Below are 26444 nucleotides of genomic sequence, written 5' to 3' on the forward strand. Positions count from 1 at the left end.
TTCTATACAAAAATACCTAGTATGACTAAATTACCAAAAAAAAAATTGATCACTTATTTAATTTAGAAGATTTGCGTTCTTTATTCTTCTAAAGATCATGATTGCAAATAGAATAATATTCCTATTACATTCAATTGAGTAATTAAAAGATGAGATTTTTACCTATCTATACCATATATCAAACCTTATTACCAAAAATGTTCATAATTTATTATTTACCCGTGTAGTCCACACTTTTACTACAAATTATATACCAATCCAAAAATAGGTAGATTTTGCCATAAAAAACGCGCTAAAATGAAGGCACTAGATCTGCGTGTGATTCTGTCAACATTAAATTCGAATTGCTGCGTAATTCTCTCCTTCCTCAACGGAAAGAGATCTCTCTTCTCTCACTCAACTACAATTCTCAAAAAACGCAAGCTACTGAAGCTCTAGTAATCAAACGGAAAGGAGATTTCTGTTCTTCATCTTCATCTTCATCTTCATCTTCATCTTCATCTGTTCTTCCATATATTTTCCACCATTGATAGCCATTAAAAGGCTTGAAAGCTTTGAATTCAAATTTGGGTTTTCAAAAATCATTATTTGTTTGGATTGGGTGTTGTTGTAAATAATTTGGAATATGTTTAGGAGTTTATATCTCAATTTTGAGGGGTTTTGGTGAAGATTAGACTTGGTTTTGACTAAATTTTAGATTGAAACTCGAAGAAGAAGAAGAAGAAGACGTATTTCCAGAAATTGTAGATAAATTGTAGTTAAATTGTAGAATTGTAGATATATTGTAGATAAATTGTAGATGAATTGTAGATTGGGAAGACTAAAACTTCTACAAATCTTCTACAATTATGTCGAAAATGCCAATTATTCTACAATTGAAATGAGAATTTGGATATTAAAATTCAGTGTATCTATTTTGTAGATATCTTGTAGATAAATTATAGATTATTTGTATTCTGATTGTAGATGCATTATTTTCTGTTTTCACAAATCCAAAACGACTAAAGCTTCTACAAAATCTTCTGCAAAAAACAGTCTACAATTTATCTACAATTTTTCTAATTTGACTACAATTTGACTACAAAATATCTACAAATTCTGGAAATATGTCTTCTTCTTCTTCTTCTTCGAGTTTCAATCGACTGTGTTAACCAGTAACCTTCAACCACTGCCCCCAAAAAAAGAGAGAGGTCAAAGAATTTCGAACTCTCTGCCATTATTATTTCCAGTGGGAATTCAAGCGGTTCGATCAAAGAATTTAAAATTTTCTTGTGAATCTGAAAATATGATATTCTTCGACGGTGGTGGGCAGTTGGGGATGATCAACGAGAGGAAGCATAGGAGCATCGTGAGTTGTGTGTGTGTTGTGAACAGTTGAGATGAAAGGAAAGAGAAAGTGGGAAGATACAGTCCTATAATTATGCCTAATATAAATGAACCCTTAATTATATCCCTAATTTGAATTATGGTATAGAAATGGTAATTTGGTATGCTTAAATGTAATAAACACAAACCTTAAAAGATTTGCCATTTGGATGTACTTCGAGAAAAGGGCCCACGTCAGATTCACCAAGTGACACGTGGCAAATCTAGTTTGGCAAAATGGAAACAAAAGCCAAAGCCTATGGACCCACTCTTGGCCTCGTGTTTACGAATATATAAATTAAATTAAAATACTCCTTTTAGCAGCAATCCATAAGGCCATTTTACAGGCTCACCGTCACCAATTTTCAGATCAATCCTTTAAACACAAAGATTCTCTCCCCGAATTTCTCTCCTCAAAATCTCAGTCTTCCCATTTTCACTCCAACTCTCTTCTTCCCCCCTAAACTTTGAACTTCATACACTTCACTCCCTAAACTTCCTCTTTCACCTTCATTCTACGTTTATCGATGGCATTTTCGTAAAGAGAAATTGCAATGGCGGCGCCTTCCCACAGATTAACGGCGCCATTCGGTCTTAAGCTCAAAAGACTCGATGTTAGAATTGGAGTTGTAAAGTTGCAGCGGAAGAAGATTAGTCATAGTTATGGTGTAAAAGTCCAGGCTTCTTCTTCTACTATGCCCTTTGCGTCTCCACAGTGAGTTTTTCCTTCAAACTTTACTCTTTTACTTAGAAAAGGTCCAAATTTGTCAGTGTACTATCCCAAATTGGTCAATTTTGCAATTTTTCCAACTTTTAGTCCATTGATACCGTTATCTTGTATTTACGTTTACCATTGACAGAGCTTTAAAATGAAATGTGAACTTTACCCAAATTTTTCGATAAAAGGTCCCAACTTTACCCTTAGGTTGAAGCTCAATACTAACTGCGGAGTGATTCTAGAGCAAAAGTTTAATGGAGGGTAAAGGTTTTCCATTTGGGACAGTGCAAACTAAACCTTATTTTGCTTTTAAAATGGTTGTACATTTGTCATCAATTTGATTTGATTTTTGCTAACCTGGGAACGAGTAAAATAATTAAGCCTAGTCTTACTAAGATAATAAGCTGTTTTAGACTTTGCCATGTTCGAGGAATTTTGAAGGAAAAAAAAAAGATTTATCTGTTAAATTTTGTAAATAGTAATTTTCACTTAAATAAACTTTAAAAGAGATTAGTGAATGAAATAACCTAGAGTTTTGTTATTCTTTTCAGCTTGAGGTGGGTTGTTTGCACTTTCCAGTCATTTAAAGCGTACTAGTACATAGGCTCTTTTTTCTTTTATAGGCAATGTAAAATTATTTCATTAACAATGCACTATGGCAATGCATGTAATAGGAGTTACAACCTTCCTCACATGAGGATGTAAAGGAGTCAGTCAATTAAATTGGCCAAGAACATAGTTTAGTTGAAATTCAGACTTTTTTTTTCCTGTAATGTTGTCATCCATGTCGGCTTGTGCCCATCTCGATTTCTACACCAGATACCTACTAGCTCACTAGCATAGTTATTGAGTTATTCTCTCAAGAAGACATGGGCAGATGGTAAGATTTACCTACTATCTTCTCTTAGGGATTTTCTACTGCTAGATCACTCCCGTAGGAGCAAAACCTTCTACTTGTTTATCATTGTTAATGATTTACAATCAATGTAGCTTGTAGCATATGAGTTGTGTTCATAAGTTTTTGTTTTTGATAAATATATAGTGCAAACTAAAAATCATGTTATCTAAACTATTCAACGAGATCAGGCTTGGTTAATCATTAATAAATTAATATCTAAGTCGAGCTCAGCTTAGGTTTGTAGCTTGACAATGCCTCTGCTCCCACACTTTGCTAGAGTTTTTTCAACCAAGCTCGAGTAGTAGAAAGCAACCTAAGTTGAGTCAAATTTCAAATTTCTGTGGGGTCATTTAGTCTGCAAAATAGAATAAACTAAGGTTGTATTACATTCTAATAATTAAATATATGTAACAACAAATTTAATCAATTGTTTAGCCTCAAATTGACTCGTCTTGCTATGATTGATTGCAAACAGATGTTTGCTTTTTTTTTTGTCCGTTCATAATAGACTTTTACTCTGTAGATCGCGATTTGCTTCAAAGCAAGAACAATTCTTTCCACGCTGCACCCCAAGAAATTCAGGCCCTCAGTCCCATGACTCTCCACCAAAACGAGGTATTAATGATTCCAACCTTCTTGGCATTCATAAGATTTTTCCAAAATTCAGTCGCCTACTCTAATTATGCAAGGGTCTTAGTGGCACTTGATCATAATTTTCTAACTTCTGCTTCCTTCTCCAGACACCGGTATCGCTAACGAGAAAGATTGGGGCATCAACCTGCAGAACGAGAATGTCAATGAATCTGGGACTAATGAAGATGGCAGTACTTGGTATCGGAAGAGTGGAGAAGATATTGGTGACAATGGATACCGATGCCGATGGACAAGGATGGGTGGGCAGAGCCATGATGGTACCTCAGAATGGAAAGAAACGGTACATATGTCCTTATAGTCATGTTTCTATAAGATTATGCTGAAGAACTATAGTCAGCCAACATGTTTCATGGAAATACTTTGCCAAGCATTTATATGTAGCACATTTTAAATTGACTGAGTGTTCAACTGTGTAAATTCTCGAGTCTATCATCAAAGATCCATTTAAAAAAAAAAATAGTGCCTCAATGACTGTTGACAAATTATTTTTTGTGGCAAAACTTGATATATGTACATATGAGAGACCAAAATGTTTGAACACTTGAACTTGGGAAGCAGTGCATATTCTGGTTAGATCCTGGGGATGCTTGCAGATTATTGAGCTTTTCTGTTAAGCTAAGGTTTACCCTCAGAGTTAAAGAACTAACGGGTACTTGGAGAAAAGCTAGTGATCTGCATCTAGGAATATCCTTTGCGGCTTTTCTAGTTAGTCCTATTTACAAGTTTGTAAGCATATAGTATGATGCTAGATCATTGCTGATTGCAATAGTAATTTGTTGACATTATTTTATAACCTTATCTAGTATCATCCCAGGTGGATGCATTTAATTGGATTTCTTGATCTCCTTGACAGTGGTGGGAAAAAAGCGACTGGACTGGTTACAAAGAACTAGGTAATGCTAATTTTTTGTTGTTGTATCAGTTTACTTCACTTGGCCAAGTTCTCTATGTCGTATCCGTTTTAAGCATTGATTTGAGTATTATTTTGAAGTCAAACAATTTTCACTTTATTCTTCCGGGAAATCATGATTTATCCATTTTTCGTTTTATTTGATGATTGGCAGGTGCAGAAAAATCTGGAAAAAATGCTGAAGGAGATTCGTGGTTGGAAACATGGCAGGAAGTTCTTCACCAAGACGAGTGGAGGTTGTATATATGTTATCCAACTTTCTGTGATCTCATAAGCTGCTGAATTCTCCTGGTTACGTTGTGGTGTAACATAACTGGATTTTATGCTTTGACAAAGCCATTATAAATATATAATGCTGCATGTTTTTACTGCAGCAATCTAGCTAGGATAGAAAGGAGTGCACAAAAACAAGCAAAATCAGGCACAGAGAACGCCGGGTGGTATGAGAATTGGTAAGACTTGAGAAATGGAAGATTCATAATCATGCTGTTATGAACAATGAAACTACCTGCAATTATGTTGTTAGAGCACATTACTCTGTTGCAGGTCGGAAAAATATGACGCAAAGGGTTGGACAGAGAAAGGGGCCCACAAGTATGGTAGACTAAATGAACAGTCATGGTGGGAGAAATGGGGAGAGCAATATGATGGAAGAGGATCTGTCCTTAAATGGTATCTTATTTTTCCCTTATAATAAAAAGGTCGTCTTATTTTTCATTTGCCATTACTCATTTTGGGTTCCAGACTCCTCGATTGGTAAACGTCGACTTTTCATCTAAGCATTGCTAAGTGCTAACTGCTTTGACCTGCTAATCATTTGCACAGTTGGTTGAAAATCCTAGAGTCTGTTTTTGCCTTGAACAACTTACATCCTGTGTCACATGGATACTTTGTATGATGAATATCTCTTATGCTAACATATGTGTTAATGGGGAAAACAAACTCAAGTTCCAGAATTTGATAGGGGGATGAAATAAAAATTGGTCATGCTGGTATCCCCTCAACTGAGGGGGGCCCTCTCAAGTAGGATCTACATGCAATTGAAACTTTTGAACTGTGTTTGGGAAAAAAACACCTGTATTTATTCACTTCATTTTGTCATCAAACATTTTTTCTTCCGGTTTTTTCAATCTAATAGGTTATACGATACTCTATTTAATGGGTCAAGTAAATATTTGTATTTTAGGTACTTTCAAGATACCCTTCATTGGGTAATCTTTCATTTTTAAGAGGCAACATCTAAATACAAACTTCTAAAAACTTTTAACTTTTTTTATAAACAACCATCCCGATAGGAAGTTCAACTTATTTTATAATTTCATTCGACAATATTTGAATGTGAAAGCTGAGATATTAACCTTCAGTAATAGTACAATTAGGTTAATGATATGGCATTATAAGATGATAACGTGCTTAACTGTTTATTTTATGACCTATTCACCTTGTGAAATGGTTGAGAACTTTCTTCAAGCTTGCTCCATGTTCCGAGGCACTGAAAAAAGGGGTTTTTATTGCTTACAGAATTTTATTACTCCTTTTCTCAGGACGGACAAGTGGGCAGAAACTGAACTGGGAACGAAATGGGGAGATAAATGGGAGGAGAAATTTTTTGGCGGCATTGGTTCACGACAAGGGGAGACTTGGCATGCATCACCCAGCAGTGAAAGTAGGTCCTATCTTGTTTTTTATTGGTTGTCAACTTGGATTGCACATTTTTTGTCTCCTTAAAGTACTAGGGTGTTGACATTTACCTTTGACTTATCGGAACGGACTATGATGTTGAAACAAAAACCCAATAACCAGAAGCTTTTGTTAAAATGAAACTTCAGCTACAAAATGGAATACACCCACCTCATAAGTAAATAAAAAGAACGTGATAGTTATCTATTTCACAAGAATGTGTACTGCAGCTCAAGTAGATGTAAGAAAAGATTGAAAAGTCTAATCAGAACAAGAAAATGATTGAAAAGCTAACCAGAATTACTTGTGGAGATAAGGGTATGTATATATTGGAAATCTAGGGCGAAGATCAACAAACATCAGCTTGTGATTGTCGTATACTTATTTTCTTTAAACATGTTAACATTTTATGAAATGGTCTTGCACAACTTAATTTCCTACAATAAGTGATTGTTTAAGCTAGAAGGGAACCCATCCAAAATATATCAGTTTCTACGTCTGTAAGTTCTGATGTCAAGGATTTCCTGAATTTATAATTTTAAAGATGCTAGCTATATTCAGATTTAGGGGCAAATTAATTGTCATTTCTTGAACAATTAATGTGACACTTAACCTAATACTTTTTCCTTCTAATTATCCAGGGTGGTCAAGGACATGGGGAGAGGAGCACTTTGGAAATGGGTATTTCATGACTATAAATCTAATATTTCGTTATGTTCTATGATATCTTGCAAGTTGCAAGTTCACTTCCTCGATATGTTTTCCTCCTTTAAAACCAAATGATATAATATAAAAATGACTCAAGTTATGCCTATTTTTTCTTAATGAATCAGCAAAGTGCACAAATTTGGCAAGAGCACAACAGGCGAAAGCTGGGACATGGTTGTAGATGAAGAAACGTATTATGAGTAAGTGAGACTCACTCATATGCAGTAAAACTTCCCTTTATGAGCTATTGTTTTGAATTATGAAGCTATATTTGCTTGTTTTCCTTTATGTCGCGAGATACATCAAAGTAAAATGACTTTCTTGTTATTCAAGGGATGAACCTCACTATGGGTGGGCAGACGTGGTTGGTGATTCAAGCCAGTTGTTCTCTATACAACCTCGAGAACAACCTCGTGGTGTGTATCCAAATATTGATTTTGGTTTGTCTGTGCCTCCAGACGATGAGTCCCCTCCAACTAGGTGACTTCTTTCCATTTGCTTAAGTTTTGGTGGACAGAGTTATCCGGTCCCTGTACTGGTGTGAGTCAGCGGGTTGTAGTGGTATAGTCGGGATTCGCGAAGTTGGCATGGACAACACTTTATCAAAAAACGATAAGTCACCTCCAACTTTAGCACAATGACAAGGCATCGTCTTATTGGCCAAGCTTGATTCTTAAAATAGCGAGTTTACAATTTTGTCAGAAATTTATTTGTAATTTTTTGCTATTATCCATTTATTTCATTCTTTTAACATTGTGGTTTTTGCTTTTCTTTTGTATGTTTGACATGTTGTTTAGGCCCGTTTGATTTTGTCCAAAGAGGGAATTCACCTATTTTATAGAACTAGTATACATGTCTGCCCTTTGCGCAGTCCTAAAATCCTATGATAGAAAACATATATGAGAAACATTTCGGGTTAAATATGAAAACAACTGAATATTTGTGAATATAAAGAAAGAATAAAAGAATAACAGAAAAATGAACAAATATTAATTTAGAAATCTTAAAGATGCAATTGTGAAATGTTATTCGCCTTTTCTTCTTACTCCACGATATCCTTATTATATTGTTATTTAGTATGAATTATTATTACTTATGTTTCATAAGGTTGATATTACTTAAAAAAAAGGGGGGGGGGGGGGGTAAGAAATAAAAATATGAATATAATTCAATTGAATGTATCTCGTCTCAAATTCCCTAATTTCTAACACTTGTCCTTTTCTTTTTCTTTTTTCCTTTTCTTTATTTCTTTTTGTTTCTTTTCTATTGTATCCCTATCCCTTTTTCCCCTCATGTTCTAATCGTAACATGTAGCAATCCAAAACTTCTAATTATCTGACAGGAAAAACAAATGGTAGGGATATTCAATTTTACTTATTTTCTCCTCTTTTTTCCTTTCCTTTTCCCCCTTGTTTTCTTTCTTTCCTTTCTCATTCTTTTTATAAATTGTTGCTCTTCTCCCTCTTTCAAGTTTCATGGTACAATTTCTTTATACTTTTTCTGTTTTTTTATTTCATTCCTTCCTTCCATTATTTTTCACTTTCAACCAGACAAATAAACCATTTGCTTCTCCTCCTTATGTTACGTAAATTTTCAAAAATCATCTTCTTTCTCTTGTTAGTTATTATTCTTACCAATTTTAAATGCCCACCACCCCTTATATGAATCATAGCAGTTGCAAATCCTAATATTCTCTCTCTTTATATATATATATATATATATATATATATATATATATATATATATATATATATATATATATCGTCTCAAGAGAAGTGACGCGGCATTGAAGTCTCCTCTTTATGATATAGCTAATTAGTGTCATATTTTCAACAAAGAAAAAATACTAATCAAACATCGTTCATGATTCTACCATCTCTTTATGATACTTTTAATATCTTTTTGACTGAAAATTTACGACCAAATATTTCAGTTTAAATATTTAACAACCCATATAAATTAGCATATTTAATGTCACGACCCCAACCCCGGTCATGATAGCGCCCAACACGCTGCTAGGCAAGCCCGACCATTCAACAACATTATCTCAAATTCTTATTCAGATTATAGATAAATATCACAGAGAATTTATTAAGTCATTTCATTCAAGTGTATAATTAATAATAAAATCTGCGGAAGTTCAATTAAAATATCACACCATAGCCCAACAGAATCCGGTGTCACGTATATGAGCCTCTAATACAGAATATCCACCTATTACAAGTCTGTCTAGGAAAAATACGGAATAAAAGATAGAGATAGAGGGGAGAGATCAAGGCTGCGAACGCCATGCAACTACCTCAATACTCCCGGATACTGCCTGCTCAGCTAAACAATTCCTCACTTAGCCTGTGGTGTACCTGGATCTGCACGCAAGGTGCAGGGAGTAATGTGAGTACTCCGACCCAGTGAGTAATAAACATAAATAAAGGTTGAGAATAAGAAATCATGGAAAAATACAAAGTAAACTATAACTGGCAGTTTAGAACAACAAATAGTGAAGCAACAAGTCAATTAAGTCAGAGTACCAAATACTGAGACATGTATAACAGATAAAAACAAATGCATGAGTGCAATGCAATGCATATGATGGTACACTCTAGTACCCACTACGGTGTGCAGCCCGAGCCATCCATTTATTTATCGTCGACGACGCTCACTGGGGGTGTGTGCAGACTCTGGAGGGGTTCCTACAGCCCAAGCGCAATATCAAGCCATCTCGTGACATCAAATCTAGGCCCTCGGCCTCATATCAATCTCAGTATAATCACCCAGGCTCTCAGCCTCTATATCAATGTAATCAACCAGGATCTCGACCTCAATATCAATGTAATCAACCAGGCTCTCGGCCTCAATATCAATATAACACTGCTGCGGTGCGCAACCCGATCCATGCTCAGTCCAGAAATCATCATAAGCCCCTTGGGAATTTGTAAAACAGTAGTTCTCAGCCCGAAATATCATTTAAGTTTTCAAATCTTAGAAAGATGGCTGAGTTTGCAAAACAGTATTTAAAACCTTGGACTGAGGTCAAATGATATGCAAAATATGCGAAAGCAGTGATATCAATCCCTGAAGGATTCAAATAATTGGCAAGAAGCCCAAATGTAACAATTAAATCCAAGTAAGGATGATTCTCAATTTAGTTCAAGTAGAAAACACGGTAAAAACATCTCTCGGGACGGACCAAGTCACAATCCCCAACGGTGCTCTACCCCACGCCCGTTATCCGGCGTGCAAGTCACCTCAATATAGCGTTACGATGTGAAATTCCGGGGTTTCAAATCCTCAGGACATCATTTACATCAATTACTCACCTCAAGACGGTCAAAGTCTAGCTCGCTATGCCCTTGCCTCTCAAATTACCCTCCTCGTGCGACGAATCTTCCCAAAATCACAACGAATATGTCGCATTATGCTAAAGAGACAATACTCAATCGAAAGCAATCGAAAAATATCAAAATTCACGAATTTGACAAAATCTGAGCCCCGGGCCCACATCTCGAAAAATCAGAAAATTAACATCACCGGATTCCTTGTCTCGCCACGAGTCTATACATACCAAGAACTCCCAAATCTGAGTTCAAACGACCCATCAAATCCTAATTGTTTGGTTTCAAAATTCAAGCCCTAGTTCTTGATTTGTAGGCTTATATTTCATGAATCTCTAGGTGGAATTCACAATAAAAATGAGTTCTAAGTCCAAGAAACTTACCTCAAGTCGTTCCCCCTTGAATCCCTCTTTAATCTCCACCAAGAAGCTCTCAAAATGATCAACCATGCAGGAAAAATGACCCAAAATCGCGGATGATTTGTTTTGTAAACTCAAATTTTTTGGAAGTACTGTTCACCCGCACTATTACTGTTCACCCGCGTGGTCACTATTCATGCGTGTGGTCACTGTTCACGCGCGGTTACTGTTCACGCTGCTAAAAAAATACAGCAGCAGCCAAAGAAATTGCAGCACTTTTCTTTTTACTAAAATGGCTCTAACTCCATCATACGAACTCGGAATTCGATGATTCTTGTTCCTATGAGTCACAAATAATGATACGAACATAGTACTTCAATTGAAACTCAATTCGGAGCTCGTTTGCTCAGTGCGATATCCATTTCGCTCGTTAAACAATTAACTCATGTTTCGTGTCAAAAACCCAATCGCGACTTGATGAAATTAGACCAAACTTTCCAGATCACTCATATAATTCATTATTTAAATTCTGGAAATCTCGAAATAAAATTTCAATCTCTAGAACTAAAAATGGACCTTTGGATCATTACATGCTTATGCTCAAACGTCAAAACTCTTCCAAAAACTCTTCCAAAACTTATCCGAGCCTCATGGGACCCCGACCAAACGTGCCAACATAATTCATAACATTATTCAAACCTCTTACAATCATCAAAACACCTCAAACAATATCAAATTACCCAAAACTCATCGAATTCAAGCCTAATTTTCTAAAAACTTCCGAAATACACTTTCGATCAAAAACCCGACCAAACCACGTCCGAATGACCTGAAATTTTGCACACATATCCCAAATCACCTAACGAAGCTACAGAAACTCTCGGAATTCCATTCCGACTCTCGGATCAAAATCTCACCTATCAACCGGAATTTGCCAAAATACTAACTTCGCCAATTCAAGCCTAATTCTACACCGGACCTCCAAAATTACTTCCGATCACACTCCTATGTCACAAATCATCCCTCGAAGCTAACCGAATTATCGGGATTGAAATCCGATCCCTCTAACACATAAGTCAACGTCCGGTTGACTTTTTCAAAACAAACCTTCCTTAAAGAGACTAAGTGTCTCATTTCCTACTAAAACCAATCCAAATCAACTCATTCGCACCCAACACTGATAATGAAGCATAAAGAAATAGGAAATAGAGAAAACGGGGCGGTAACTCACGAGACGATGGGTCGGATCGTCACATTTAAACTAAAAACAAAAGATAAAAACTGATGAAAAATAATGATGTAAATTATTTCTTGTGGCTAATATTTATTCTTAAATATAAAGGAATGGCGTTAATCCCTTAGCTTAGTAAAGGAATCAATTTTGAGTCGTTGTACTTTCAACTTGATCACTTCCTTGTATTTTAAATTTTGGTAACTTAATCTATCTATATATATATTAAAGCAAGAAAGTTTGCATTGTGGTTAAGCCAAGTGGCAAGCTAATATAAAGCCACTTGGCAATTTAGGAAAATATTTATTATAGTATTTAATTTAAATTGAAAGATAATATTTCTTTAATTTAAATAGAAAGATAGCAAATAAGATTCTTTTGAATCTGAATGGAAAGAAAGTTAAAATTGAATTGATTGATTAATTAACTAGGAAAGCTAATCAACACATAAATGTTCCAATTCAAACGAGAGGCTCAACGAGTAAGGCGAATTGTTCTAAATAATGAGAAAGAGTTTTTTGAAATTTGAGTTCACAACAGAAACAACAAAAAAAACAAAAACGTATTTGTTATTAGAAATAAGACTACAAAAATCTAGGTTCGAACCCATATTCATAATTACTAAATTGTTGGATCAAAACTTAACTTTCGTAAATACCTTAGGCGATCAACAATGTTCACTTCTCCGTGTGCCTAAGACGTTAATTCAACAAATTTAAGTATAACAAATATGAAATTAAGATTTATATTATATTAGTAGTGATAACAGAAGACAGAAAATATAAATTGAATCATCAACTTATATGGTGATTAATAAAGGAAAATTTGCTTATGTGATAGAGCATTTTCTTCACCAATCAATAAACTCAATGTTGAAATCAATCTATATTTATATTTATATATATTATACATATTAAAGGAATAATTTGCATTGTGGCTAAGTTAAGTGGGCAGTGGCACACTACTATAAAATTATTTGACAACTTAGGATAATATTTATAATAATATTTAATTTAATTTAAAATTAAAACATAATTTTTTTAATTTAAATGGAAAGATAGTAAATACGATTATTTTGAATCTGAATGGAAAGAAAGAATAATAATCTTATAATGATATAACCAACTACCCTATCTTAATTAATAAGGGTCATACCACAAAAAAAATTGAATTGAAAGATAAAAATAACACCCCTATCTTAACTCATTATAAAGATAAATATAGAGGTATTATCACTACATACTACTAGTATGTAGTACTCCAATCCGCTAAAATATCAAATAAAGATAATAAATAAATGTTACTCAAAAATATTATTGATAAATTTAAATATTAATTTGAGCAGTAGAATAAAAAATAGTGAATATAATTTTTATTACATGAAAAAGATAAACTAAATTCATCTATTAATGGGAGTTGTGGGCAATAATATGAACAACTCTAAGTTATGGGTAATGCAATAACATGAACAAAGAATCAGAAAAAGAAGAAAAATATATAATTAAATAATTTAAGTAGTAGATGTATACATAATGATAAGAATTATTTGATCTTTGAGAAGAGATAATTTTAAAATAATAATGAAAAGTTTTAAAAATAATAATGAGCTAAATTATACTATATAAATAAGATACACGTATTTAAAACCGTTATAATAGATAAAACTAAAAAAAATATAAACAATTGACATAATTCCGAGAAACAAATTAGAAAATTTTAAATATAATTTAAATTCTTATATAGATTTGGGATTGATATTTACACAAAATAAAGTGAATTGCAAAAATCATAAAGTAAGATTCATTTAATTAAGAATTACATGTAAGAACCCATCTTTTTTTTAGTACATGTGCATGGTAGAAGAAAAATATTTAAAGTGGGTTAATATTTATTTAATTATAATATATTAATCTTAACTATATCCTAAAGGTATCATTTAAATTGTTAAAAATAAAGTGACTTTAATTGTGTGGTTAAAATTGAGGTAACTAGCAAAATTATTGAGCAAATTACGAACCAACTATTTTATAAGTTGGTAACTCTCAAAAGTTAGAATATAATGGTTGTTAATAAATTATCATGTATTTATATATTAATTGTCATTGTGTAATTTTAGGTTGGTAGAAGTTGATGTTGATGAGAGAAGTTATTATATCGAGATTGTGAGCACGTGATTTTTGCCCTATATGTATTACTCTAACAAATTCAAAATAAAATAATTTCTTTCAGTATTTGTAATTTTGTTGGATTTCGTGGCATTTTCTGTTAATTATTTGCATTTGTCTGTGCACGTTTATTTTATTTAATTCATGAAAAATACAAAATATGTTGCATCTGCATTTAGGATTTAATTTTATATTTTTAGATTAATTAGTAAATTAGTTTGTTTATAAAAATGAAAATCACAAAAAATAATTCATTTTGCACTTTTACTTTTTAATTTTGAATTGTATAATTTTGCTTTAAAATTAGGATTTAATTAATTATTGTAAATAACATGATGAGTGATTAATCTAATTGGGTAGGTTAATTTAGTTTAAAAATTATTATTAATTAATTTAGGTTTTATTTTAATTTTGAAAAGAAAAGAATTTTGAAATTGAAAATGAAAAGAAAGAAATGAGAGGAAATCTAAATCTGGGCCAAAATCAATCCAAATTTCTCCAGCCCAAACGAAAACTACCCAATACCCAGCCCAAACCACCCTAACCCGGTCCGTCTCCCCCCAAACGAAACGACGTCGTTTCAATAAGTATTGATCTGAGCCGTTGATCTCCCCTTGATCGAACGGCTCAGAATTGAAGCCCTGGGAGTATTTAAGTGTCCGAAACCTTTCCCCCCTCAGAACCCCTTCTGCTCAACACCCCCACCGGAAACACCCCGAAACCCTAGCTGAGCCGCCCCCAAATCCCCGGCCTCCGGTGGCGGCGCCACCTCCAAACGCCACCAAAATCACACCACCGAACCACCCTGTCCCTCTCATTCCGAATCCCCACTCCGTTTCCCTCGAATGTTGCCCCAACTCCTGAATCTTAGATTAGAAACGAACCCCAGAAATCCCAAGTCAAGTTTTGGCAAAATTTCATGCCGAATCTGAGTTTATTCGTGTGTTCTTCGTAAGAGCACACGATTAACCTCAGATTTGGCCGGAAAATCCGAGGATCTGAAGACCCAGGCTTCCCTTTTATTTTTCGAACTTTTCTTAGGTATTTTTTCTTCTTTCTTTCTTTTGGTTTAATCTGTCCCTTGTTTGTTTTCAAATTTTCTGTTTCTTCTCCTCTTCTCGAATCATTCTTCATTTGTTCCGGAATCAATTCATTCATGCATAGGTAGTCGGAGTCTTGTTAGGTTAGTTGTCAAATTGTTAGTTTGGTTAAGTTTAGTTAGTAAATCATTTAGGCTAAAGTTTAATTGTTCTGTGTTATTTGGTAGTCAGATAATTGCTAGTTGGGCCGAGTAGATCTTTGATATTGAGGGTTGGGTTTTTGGGTCTATTCTGGTTCATTTGGGGTTGAACAGTTGGGCCAAATTGACCCGTGGCCCATTCAGTCTGTCTAAGTATCAACAGGGGATCTGCTAGGTTGGTTTCCTAGAGTAAATAACCATGGCTCGAGGGGTAGTTTGGGAAATTGGGGAAGGGAATCTATGAGTAACAGAATTGGGAAGCTTCTAGGAAGTTGGGGAGGGGGACTGCCTAACCAATTGAAATTCGAACCAGGGGTAGTTAAACAAAAAGGAAAATTGGATAAGGGCTCCTAAGCTAAAAGGAAAATTTGAAAAGGACTAAAATAAAAAACTGAACCCTTAAGGCTGCCCTGATTTCTTGCCTATAAAGGCATCATTTCTTGCCTTTCAAGGCAGACCCAAGAGCTGAAAAGAAGAAAAGCTGAGAATAATCACAAACAGTAATTTTTTTTTGAAAAACACACTGTTCCATTGAACTTCCTGCTTTGAGGCTTTCAATTCCTGAGGCAATGTTGCTTTATTTGGGGTTGAAATGGATTGAGTTCGAGTCTTAAAGTTTGGGTTTGATTTCTGCTGGGTTTTTGTTCAACTGAAATTGGTTTTTGGGACTTTTGCACCTCATTTTGGGTTTGAAAGCTGGGTTTGAGTTTGGTCGTGTGGAGACTGTATAGTTTGGGTTTCAGCTTGAATTCCCTGGGTTTAATTGGCTGACTCTATCACTGTTCCATTGCTTCTCTACTGTTGCTGGCTATTGATTTCTTCTCTTCTGTTGTTTCTCTTTATTCCCAGTTATGTATCGACTCTCGATTAACATATGAAGTGCAAATGTGAGCCATGTGACCAAATTGAAGTGAAATGGCAAAAGCTAGTTTTCTACTGTCGAGTAATTGTTCAGATGTGTTGTATTTTGTCCCTGTGTTTATATTTACTCTGTATAGTTCGTTCATGTGTTAGTATAGTATTTCGTTACAAGGCCTGAATATGTGGTTTTTCTTTTGAATGATGTTTGGACTCTCGTTTGGCCTGATTTAGCTGAAGTTCGTTAAACTTTGGAGATGTTTTTCTTTAGTAGTGTTTAATCATCCCTCAAATTAGTTCTTTTATTTGTTCTTCCTCAGCAAATCTGGTTTGTATTCTACTGCCCATCCAGTAATTTTTTTTGAATAAGCTCAGTACTTCAGTTTGTTACCTAGCCTTACTTGACTCATGAATAAATTCACAAAGGCTTTCAAATAGATATAGGGTCTAATTTTTAAACTTGATAATTGTCAGATTAGTCTAGTTCTTTGCCTCTTGTTGTTTTATCTTGTGGAAATGCTTAAAGGCATATGATTCTAAGTATTGGCGTTGGGCTATGGCATTTGGATCTCTTCTATCTTTGGGCTTAGTCTGGAGCCCAGATCTCTCCATCAGTGCTGTGTCACTAACACATATAGCACGTTGTAGCCCACTTGGGCCTGGACTTATAGCCCATTTCTGAGTGGGTGCGTGCAGTCCATTCCTTAGACCGGGTTGAGCCCAGTTCTCATTTGACCACTGCTGCCAATCTCGTTCACAATAGGCGCAGTCCAAAGGCCTAAAAGCCAATGAAAATGATACCCGCACAGGCAATAGGCACGATCCTCACTTCAATAACTCGAATCCTTAGTAACCAGGCATGTCGTTTAGCTGAATTTGTATGGCCTTCACAAAGTTGAATACTCGTAAAGAAACCTTTAGGGCCGTTTAAAATACTATCGTGGTTGTGGACACGTTCGCGTGACACAGTTATGATTTCTTTAAGAATAAATCGGAGTATACGTTCACGTAACTTCGGCTAAACTTTCTCAATAATAATAAAAGCGTTATTAATTGTGGACACGTTCGCGTGACATGATTTTTGACGTGCCAAAAATGGGTACACGTACGCGTGACCCGTTTCAAGATAATTTTCTTAATTTAAAAGCGGTTAAGAGGTGAAAGCACATAGGTTCCAAAATGAGTAAGTAAACAATTTAGTAAGCCAAGTATAATCAAAGCGACCGTGCTAGAACCACGGAACTCGGGAATGCCTAACACCTTCTCCCGGGTTAACAGAATTCCTTACCCGGATTTCTCTGTTCGCAGACCTTAAATAGAGTCAACTTTTCTTGATTTGGGATTTTAAACCGGTGACTTGGGACACCCTAAATTATCCCAAGTGGCGACTCTGATTTTTAATAAATAAACGATCCCGTTTAGATTGTCCTTTAATTGGAGAAATTCCCTTGTATTTATGCCCTTTACGGGGTGTAGGTAAAAAGGAGGTGTGACAGCTCTGGCGACTCTGCTGGGGATCGAACCCAGAATCTCTGGTTCAGGGTTCAAGAATTCAAGCTTGTTAACATGATTTTTACTTGGCTTTATTTATTGTTAATATTACTGTATTCTGTGAATCTTTTGTGCTAAATGCTATCTGTTTACCGCTTTAATATTATCTGGATTGTATATAACTGTCTTCTTATGCCACCCATCTGAGTCTTCTGAAAATGGTGCATACGTTCGCATAGCCCGCTTTATCTGTAGAAATTATACCAAATAGAACGAGGCTGGGCAAGCAACAAGGCCGGTAGACTTCAGTGCTCCCGGTACGTCACCCCTCCTCAACCCCAGTTGTCCGCTCGGGTACCCCAAGTATAGACCAAAATCCCAGGATTTAAACCTAGAAAAATACAGCCTTATGCCGGATCACTAGTAAGAACATTTGATTGCATCATGTGCATTTGACTTAGGGGACTCAACACAGGGGTTGGGTCCATCTAGGACAGGTATGCCTGAAATAATAGACCATCCTGATGCATTCTACGTGCTATGTGAACATTTATTTTGGCTTGCATGCTGACCGGCCAGGGAAAATAAAGCGAAAAAAGAAGGAAAACCGAGAGTGATATATGGAAGGAAATAAAACTCGGTTCTAAACATCCCGGTATTTGAAAAGCGTCCTAAAACTATGCCCAAAACTTTTCAAAAAGAGTTATTTCAAAAAAGTCAAACATTGTGTTCTTTCAAATGTGTCAAAACTGACCGAACTACGCAGGTCTGATTCTCACCGGATGTGGGATACGTAGGCAACCTACATAAGGTTCAGCCTTATTTTTGAAAAAAAAAGAGAAAAGAAAAATAAGAAAAGAGAATCGATGGTCGAGTGAATGCAATCTTGATTTTTGGTCAAAATAAACCGATCCAGCTTCGGCTATGTCTTAAACCGTTCTTGCCGAGGTAGCCTCAGAGTATTTTTCAGTTGTCGAAAGGCTATTTTCGTAAAAGAATGGACAAGTTTGTGAGGGGTCATAAAATAATTCCCCCGGCCTCAAAATTCGCGTGAAATTGGAAAAGGGCTGCATTTGCAAAAACAGCCATTTGGCTAAAGTTGGAATATAGGGGAAGAGATTATGGTTCTTTTCTTCTTTTATTTTCTCTTTTTCTTCTTTTCTTCTTCAAAATACTGTTTACAAAAGGGTCAACTCGAGTCAACCCTAAACCTTAATCTTCCGCAGGAACAAATGAATACCATCCAAGAACCGCCAGAAGTGGTCAGGGAACAGGCTCGGCTACACTTGCGTATATGGTGGAATGATCTAGACGAAGATGGTCAGAAATGGGTGAAAAAGCACTTGGGTGCTCTTATAGACATCTTTGAAATCAAACCATGGGAAGATCTGATCAAAGCTTTGGTAACTTTCTGGGATCATGTCCACAATGTCTTTCGTTTCTCGGATTTTGAGATCACCCCTACTTTGGAGGAGATAGCCGGGTACATTGAATTCGGACGGGATTTGAGGAAGCAACAACTTATATTTCCAAGGGCTCCATCGGTGCACAGGTTCTTTGACCTCCTGAATATTAGTAAACAAACGAATAAGGAACGTGTGAGCAACGAGTGTTGTGCTTTCCATTTATTATACTTCAGGTTCGGTCATTCTGTTGGTTTAGAAACACATGAAAAGGGTTTGAGTAACAAACAAAACAAGGGCCTTTGGCAAATTCATCGTCGGTTCGCATTTATTGTGGCATTCTTGGGGATCATGGTTTTTCCAAATGAGAAAGGAACGGTGGATATTCGTATGGCTAGAATTGCACAAATCTTCACTACCAAGGAAGATCATACACTTGCCTCGTTGGTGCTAGCAGATATCTATCGCGCATTGACTTTATGCAAAGTAGGGGCTCAATTTTTTTGAGAGTTGCAACATCATTCTGCAAATGTGGTTGATCGAGCACCTTCGCAATCATCCCAAATTCATGAGTTACGGTTCGAGCCCAAATAACTTCATCATTAGTTATGAGGAGAGGGTAAAAGATTACAACACACCAGAAGGATTTGAAGCATGGGTTTCTCATTTGAAAGTTCTTGACGCAAGTCAGGTCGAGTGGACTATATGATGGCTTCCGAGGACAGAGGCCATCTATATGACTGCTACCAAAGGATACCTGAGGATAATGGGCATAAGGAGTATTCAGCCATATGCACCGCAGAGGGTCTTGAGGCAATTGGGAAGTTATCAGATTGTGCCTGAAGATGAAGATCTAAGCACCCAGGTCATAGAGTTACATCCAGAAGCTGCATTGCCTGAGGCTGTAGTTCAGCAGGATTGGAGTAGCTGCCGGTATCTAAAAAATGGCACCCAGGTACCATACATCGCCAAGGGGGAAGTAAATCCAAATTATGCTGCTTGGTTTGAGAAAATGTCTTATGTAAACAATGAGCCAGAGCCCGAGAGGCCCTCCAAAAGGCCTCATGTTCAAGCCTTTGATGATAAAATTCAAGAGAGGTTAGCTTGGGGGGAGAAGGAAAAGGAATATAAGGCCATCATCCATGGTCTACGAGAAGAATTGAGAAATGTCACCTTCAACAATGATTTGCAGGCACAAGAGGCCGAAGGTGAAAGGAGAAGATTGGTGCGAGAAAATGAAGCCCTCAGAGCTCAGGTTCGACAGTTGAAAATTGAAGCCGAGAACCCAGGCCGAAGCAGGAAAGATGAGAGGCTCATTTACAACCTCACTCAAAAGGTACGTGACTATGAAGATGACCTGCAGAAATCTGAGTCTGAACTAGCAAAAGCACGGGCAAGGTTTTCTAAAAGCATCGAAGGGCGTGCAACTTTCATTCAACAGATGAAAGAAAGATATGAAAGAGGGGTCACGGGTTGGGAAAAGGCAATTGGCAACCTCGAGGGTGAAATGGCTAAACAAGCCAAAAATTTGAAGGCTGAAAGAGAACATTGTTACGGATTAATGGCACGGCTAGAAAGGAACTTGCAACAATTCCAAGAGCAGAACCAGGTAGCCAAACAAACTTTGGAAGCCAGAACCGAACAAATTGGGTGTTTGTTGCAAGAGAAGGGCGTCATAAGAGAGCGAGTCAAGAGGGTCGCCAACTATATCGCAATGAAGTGTTGTAGCTGTGAGGATATGACGAGATCTATGTTCTTCGCTACTGTGATGACTTTTGTTCGTCGGGTAATGGAAGATCTCTACCAACTTCAGGGGGATTTAGCGAGTCGGCCCGCAGCAAGGCCGAATGATGCCCCGCGAGTCCCGGGGACAATTGAGGCATTGATGTATTCGTGATTTCTTGAGTCTGTATTTTCTTTCCGTTAAAGTTTGCCAGTTGTTTTGGAGTCTGTATTTTTGTTATCCGAGTATGTGGGTTGTTTGTTTTTTAGTTTGTATCTCGAGTCTGTTAGTTTCTTTCGAGTCTGTTAGTTTCAGTCTTTGTAATAGCGTTTTTATATATATATATGAAAACTGAAAATCCCAAAATGTTTTACTTCGCACTTATCCCCAAGAACTACGCTTGGTCTGATTCATGCGGGGTCATGATACGTAGGCAATCTCCATAGGATTCGACCGTAACCAAATAAAAGAGAGAAAGAAAGAGCGAAAAAACAAGAAAGAAAAGAGAGAAAATAAAAATCGAGAGAGAATAAAAACAAAGAGAGAACGAAAGGAAGGAAAAGAAAAAGAAAGTACAGGGGGAGGTTTGCAATCGAAAGTAAGAAAAGGCCGGAATGACGCATGCAACCGATCAAATACATAATAGAGACGGTTGACTATTTAGGTGCATTCATGCCCAATGTGCGGTTACCAATTTGTCAAAGCCTAATCGCTAACAAGGTTGTTGTTTGATGTATTAAGTCCAGGCAGGTGGTTAGTTGATCGGCATTCTGGCAACTCACTCATACAACACTCGATCGAAAGACAGGCTGAATATGGCCAACCAGGAACCGGAAATAAGTATTGTCGACCCATAGAAAGAGGTGGAAGAAATGGACGTTAATGCGATGAGGGAAGAAATGTATAAGCTAAAGCAACAGATGGCTGAAATGTACCAAGCCTGGGCGAAAGGGCATCCACCACCGGTTTATCCCGCCAACCCCGCTTATATCCCAACATCAGCCCAACCTCCGGAGCCTCCCACTGTGAACTCATATCCAGCCTTTCCCCTCTACCAACAATGCCATGGTGCCACTTCCCATACTTCTCAAGCTCCACCACCCAAACAAGTCCCATACCCTTCCCCACCAATTACACCTGTTTTTGTGGCACCTCCACCTGCTACATTACACCGATCTTCCAGTGACCCCTATTCCAAACTCACGACAACCAGTACTATCCCCCTGAACCCACCTTCAAAGTTCCAGAATCATATCCTTACACCCCTCATCTTGATATCCCGACAGAGACCGAGAAACCGCCCAAAAATCTCGAGCATGAAGAGATGATCAGAAAGGTCAAAAGCTTAGAACAGTCATTCCGAGATATGAGGGGGATGGGAGGTCAAGTGAGTGTAGCTTATAAGGATTTATGTCTGTTCCCAGATGTTCAGTTGCCAACAGGGTTCAAAATGCCCAAGTTTGATTTGTACGATGGGCATGGTGACCCGGTAGCACACTTAAGAGGATTTTGTAGCAAAATGAGAGGAGCAGGTGGAAGAGATGAATTGTTGATGGTATATTTCAGCCAAAGTTTAAGTGGATTGGCTTTAGAATGGTATACCAGACAAGTTCACAATAGGTGGTACACATGGGATGATTTGGCCCAGGCCTTTGCCTGCCATTTTCAGTACAACCTCGAAATTATCCCAGATCGTCTGTCGTTGACAAAGCTTGAGAAGAAGCCCGGTGAGAGCTTTAGGGAATATGGATTCTGTTGGAGAGAGCAAGCAGCAAGGGTTGACCCTCCGATGAAAGAAAGTGAGATGGTTGATTATTTCTTGCAGGCTTTGGAACCCACTTATTTCGGTCACTTGGTGTCAGCAGTAGGTAAGTCCTTTAATGAAGTCGTGAAAATGGGAGGCATGGTTGAAGAGGGACTCAAGTCCAACAAGATCATGAGTTATTCAGCAATCAAGGCGACCACTCAGGCCATTCAAAATGGTACTGGGGGTGTGCTCGGGAAAAAGAAGAAGGAGGACGTTGCGACAATTGAGTTGGGAGCTTGGGCTGGATCCAGGAACCTTCCCCGTTACTACAACCAGCCGCGACCCTATCTCCAAACTTACCCCCACACTCCATGTAACCCACCACAACACTATTACCCACCACCAGATCCCTATATTTCTGTCCATCATGCACAAACCTATACCCAGCCGCCCGCTCACTCATAATGGCATGCACCAACTCCACAAAACCCATACCAAACTCCACAAAATAACTACCCACCCCCAAAAGCCTACAGAAATCCTCCTGGAACGGGTTTTTGACCCAACCAAGCCTTTAAAAATGAGAGGTTGCAGAAGCAAAAGACTTTCACTCCATTGGGAGATCATACGCTAGTCTATTCCATAGACTGAGACAATTGGGTATGTTGAATCCGATCGAGGCTAAATTGCCGAATCCCCCTCCCAGAAATCTTGACCGCTCGGTGAGTTATGAGTATTGTTCAGGGGCCCCGGGACATGACACAGAGAAATGCTGGAAATTGAAAACGGTCATTCAAGAACTCATTGACACCAATCAGATTGAGGTCCAAGCTCCGGAGGCGCCCAATATCAATCAGAATCCCTTGCCAGCCCATCATGAAACAAATATGATTGAGATAGTGCATAAGGGAGGGGAGCCTAAGAAGCCTTCACAGACCGTCATAATGATTCGGGCTAGTAAAGCCAGGCCATTTGAAGAGTCAACCAGTGAGAAGTCTATGGTCAAGTTGAACAGGGCAAATAATGAACCATCTGTGGAGGTCAAGAGGGGGTCCTCAAGTGACGTTGTAGGAAAACATGAAAAAACAAAAATGGTCGTGCCGGGAGTGATGAATAAGCCCATGGTAATTGTGAAGGGCGCCCCCACAGATCCTGTCATTATCAAACCGGTAACTTAATTACCGATAGTTGACAGCAAGGAAGTCCCATGGAATTATGAACGAGTGACTGTGACTTACAAAGGGAAAGAGGTTAAAGAAGAAGTGTGTGAGACTCATGATTTGACTCGATTGGGGAGATGCTTTACCCCCGAAGAGTTGAGAAAAGCTAAGACCTCAAAAGATAATCTAGTGTTGGTGAAGAAAGCGGTGATTGAGGAAGAAGTAGAGGAGTTCTTGAGAAAAATGAAAGCGCAAGACTATTCCATTGTGGAGCAGTTGAGGAAAACACCGGTTCAGATTTCATTATTGTCATTATTGATCCATTCCGACGAGCACCATCGAGCTTTGATGAAGATCTTGAACGAGGCTCACGTTCCTGACAAAATCTCAGTAAACCACTTGGAAAAGATAGCTAACAACATATTTGAGGTAAACAGAGTCACTTTTTCTAATGATGAGTTGCCTGTGGAGGGTACTGAGCACAATAGAGCCCTCTATATAACGATGACATGCGAAGATTCCGTGGTTACTCGGGTACTGGTTGACAATGGGTCTAGCGCGAACATTTGTCCTCTCTCCACATTGAACAAGCTGCAAGTGGAGGATGAAAGAATTCACAAGAACAGTATTTGCGTTCGGGGATTCGACGGTGGAGGGAAAGATTCAGTCGGGGACATAGTGCTTGAGCTCACAATAGGGCCAGTTGAATTTACTATGGAATTCCAGGTGCTCGATGTGGCTGTTTCGTACAATCTGCTGTTGGGACGACCCTGGATCCATGATTCCAAAGCAGTCCCATCTACTCTACATCAAATGGTCAAGTTTGAATGGGATCGACAGGAAATTATTGTACATGGCAAAGATAATTTGTGTGTGCCCAATGGTGCCATTGTTCCGTTCATAGAGGTTGACGATGGCAAGGGACCATGGGTTTATCAGGTTTTTGACACAGTATCGGTAGAGAAAATTTCGGAAGGAAAGTGCGCTCCAACTCTAAAGATGGCTGTTGCATCAGTTATGGTAGCTGTTGAAATATTACAAAATGGTTTCGTACCGGGCAAGGGTTTGGGTGCATCTCTGCAAGGTATTGTGCAGCCAGTTTCTCTTCTAAAGAATCAGGATACTTTTGGTCTAGGGTTCAAGCCTACCGTTGCAGATGCGAGAAGAGCTAGAAAAATGAAACAGAAAGCATGGACATTGCCAAAGCCAATCCCGCATCTGTCTAGATCATTCGTCAGGCCGGGTATCAGAAAACAACTGCTGTCAAAGGTTCCTGGACCACTGATTGGTGCCGATGGAGACTTGGAGAAAGGGTTTGAGAGGTTATTCGCCGAGGTTAACATGGTTCAGGCTGGGGAAGGGTCCAGCAGGGCAAATGTGCAATTCGTGGAACCACGTGCAAAAGTCAGCAACTGGGAAGCTACTCCTCTTCCTACCCGGAGGGAGTCTTGGTAGTGGGTTTTGATTTTCTTTAGTTGTCTAGATTATTCCAGGGTCTGTAATTCAGATATTATGTTCCGTCCAGTTGGATGTGTTAAAACCCTGTTATCTTTATATTCAATGAAATGCAATTGTTCCTTTTCCTTCATTTCTTCTAATTTTATTTTTGTTTCTTCTTTTGTACAGTTCTTTTTATGCTGATATCAATGACATGACATGCATGAGGAATCTTCGGCCCAGTTTTAAAAACCAATCTAAATCTGAAATAATAATACAAGAAATCGAGTGTGATGACGAGTTGGAATTTGATGATGATGAGGCCTATAAAGAATTAGTAAGGAACTAAGTCATTTTGAGGAAAATACCAAACCTAATTTGAACGGTATAGAAACAGTTAATCTAGGGGACCAAGATAATATCCGTGAGACTAAAATAAGTGTACATCTGGAACCTCAACTCAGGGAGGAGATACTTAAAGCACTGTTTGAATACAAAGATGTTTTTTCATGGTCCTATGACGACATACCAGGTCTAAGCACTAATTTAGTGGTTCACAAGTTTCCCACTGACCCGGCATTCCCTCCTGTCAAACAAAAGCTGAGAAAGTTCAAAACGGATATGAGTGTAAAGATCAAGGAAGAGGTCACCAAGCAGTTCGATGCCAAAGTCATTCGGGTCATCCGGTATCCCACCTGGTTAGCCAATGTTGTGCCTGTGCCGAAGAAGGATGACAAGACCAGGGTGTGTGTCGATTATCGGGATCTCAACAAGGCGAGTCCAAAAGACAATTTCTCATTGCCGAACATCCATATCTTGATTGATAATTGCGCCAAACATGAGATTGGTTCTTTTGTGGATTGTTATACGGGTTATCATCAAATCTTAATGGACGAGGAAGATGCAGAAAAGACAACATTCATCACGCCGTGGGGAACGTACTGCTATCGGGTCATGCCATTTGGCTTGAAGAATGCTGGGGCAACCTACATGAGGGAAATGACAACAATATTCCATGATATGATACACCAAGAAATCGAGGTGTACGTGGATGATGTGATTGTGAAGTCTAGAAAGCAGTCTGACCATGTCAGGGATCTGAAGAAGTTCTTCCGAAGGCTTCACAGGTACAATCTCAAGCTTAATCCTACAAAGTATGCTTTTGGGGTGCCATCTGGAAAGTTGTTGGGGTTCGTAGTCAGCCGCCGGGGCATTGAACTAGATCCATCAAAAGTCAAGGCCATCCAGGAATTGCCACCTCCGAGGAACAAGACTGAGGTGATGAGTTTGTTGGGGAGATTGAATTATATCAGCAGGTTCATCACTCAGCTCACGACAACTTGCGAGCCTATCTTCAAACTATTA

General features: G+C 37.8%; 1 protein-coding gene across 1 annotated transcript; it reads left to right on the plus strand.

The window, feature by feature from the left end:
• Positions 1-1690: 1690 nt before the first annotated feature.
• Positions 1691-7773, plus strand: LOC107807116 (protein EARLY STARVATION 1, chloroplastic). Its single transcript, XM_016631431.2, has 11 exons — positions 1691-2080; positions 3505-3596; positions 3722-3915; positions 4489-4528; positions 4700-4781; positions 4920-4997; positions 5092-5217; positions 6090-6211; positions 6867-6906; positions 7059-7133; positions 7267-7773. Exons 1-11 carry the CDS (start codon positions 1920-1922, stop codon positions 7415-7417), a joined length of 1161 nt encoding a protein of 386 aa, XP_016486917.1. The 5' UTR covers positions 1691-1919; the 3' UTR covers positions 7418-7773.
• Positions 7774-26444: the final 18671 nt, after the last annotated feature.

Source organism: Nicotiana tabacum, chromosome 20 (genome assembly GCF_000715075.1).
Source record: "Nicotiana tabacum cultivar K326 chromosome 20, ASM71507v2, whole genome shotgun sequence".
In the NCBI taxonomy this organism is placed as follows: domain Eukaryota; kingdom Viridiplantae; phylum Streptophyta; class Magnoliopsida; order Solanales; family Solanaceae; genus Nicotiana; species Nicotiana tabacum.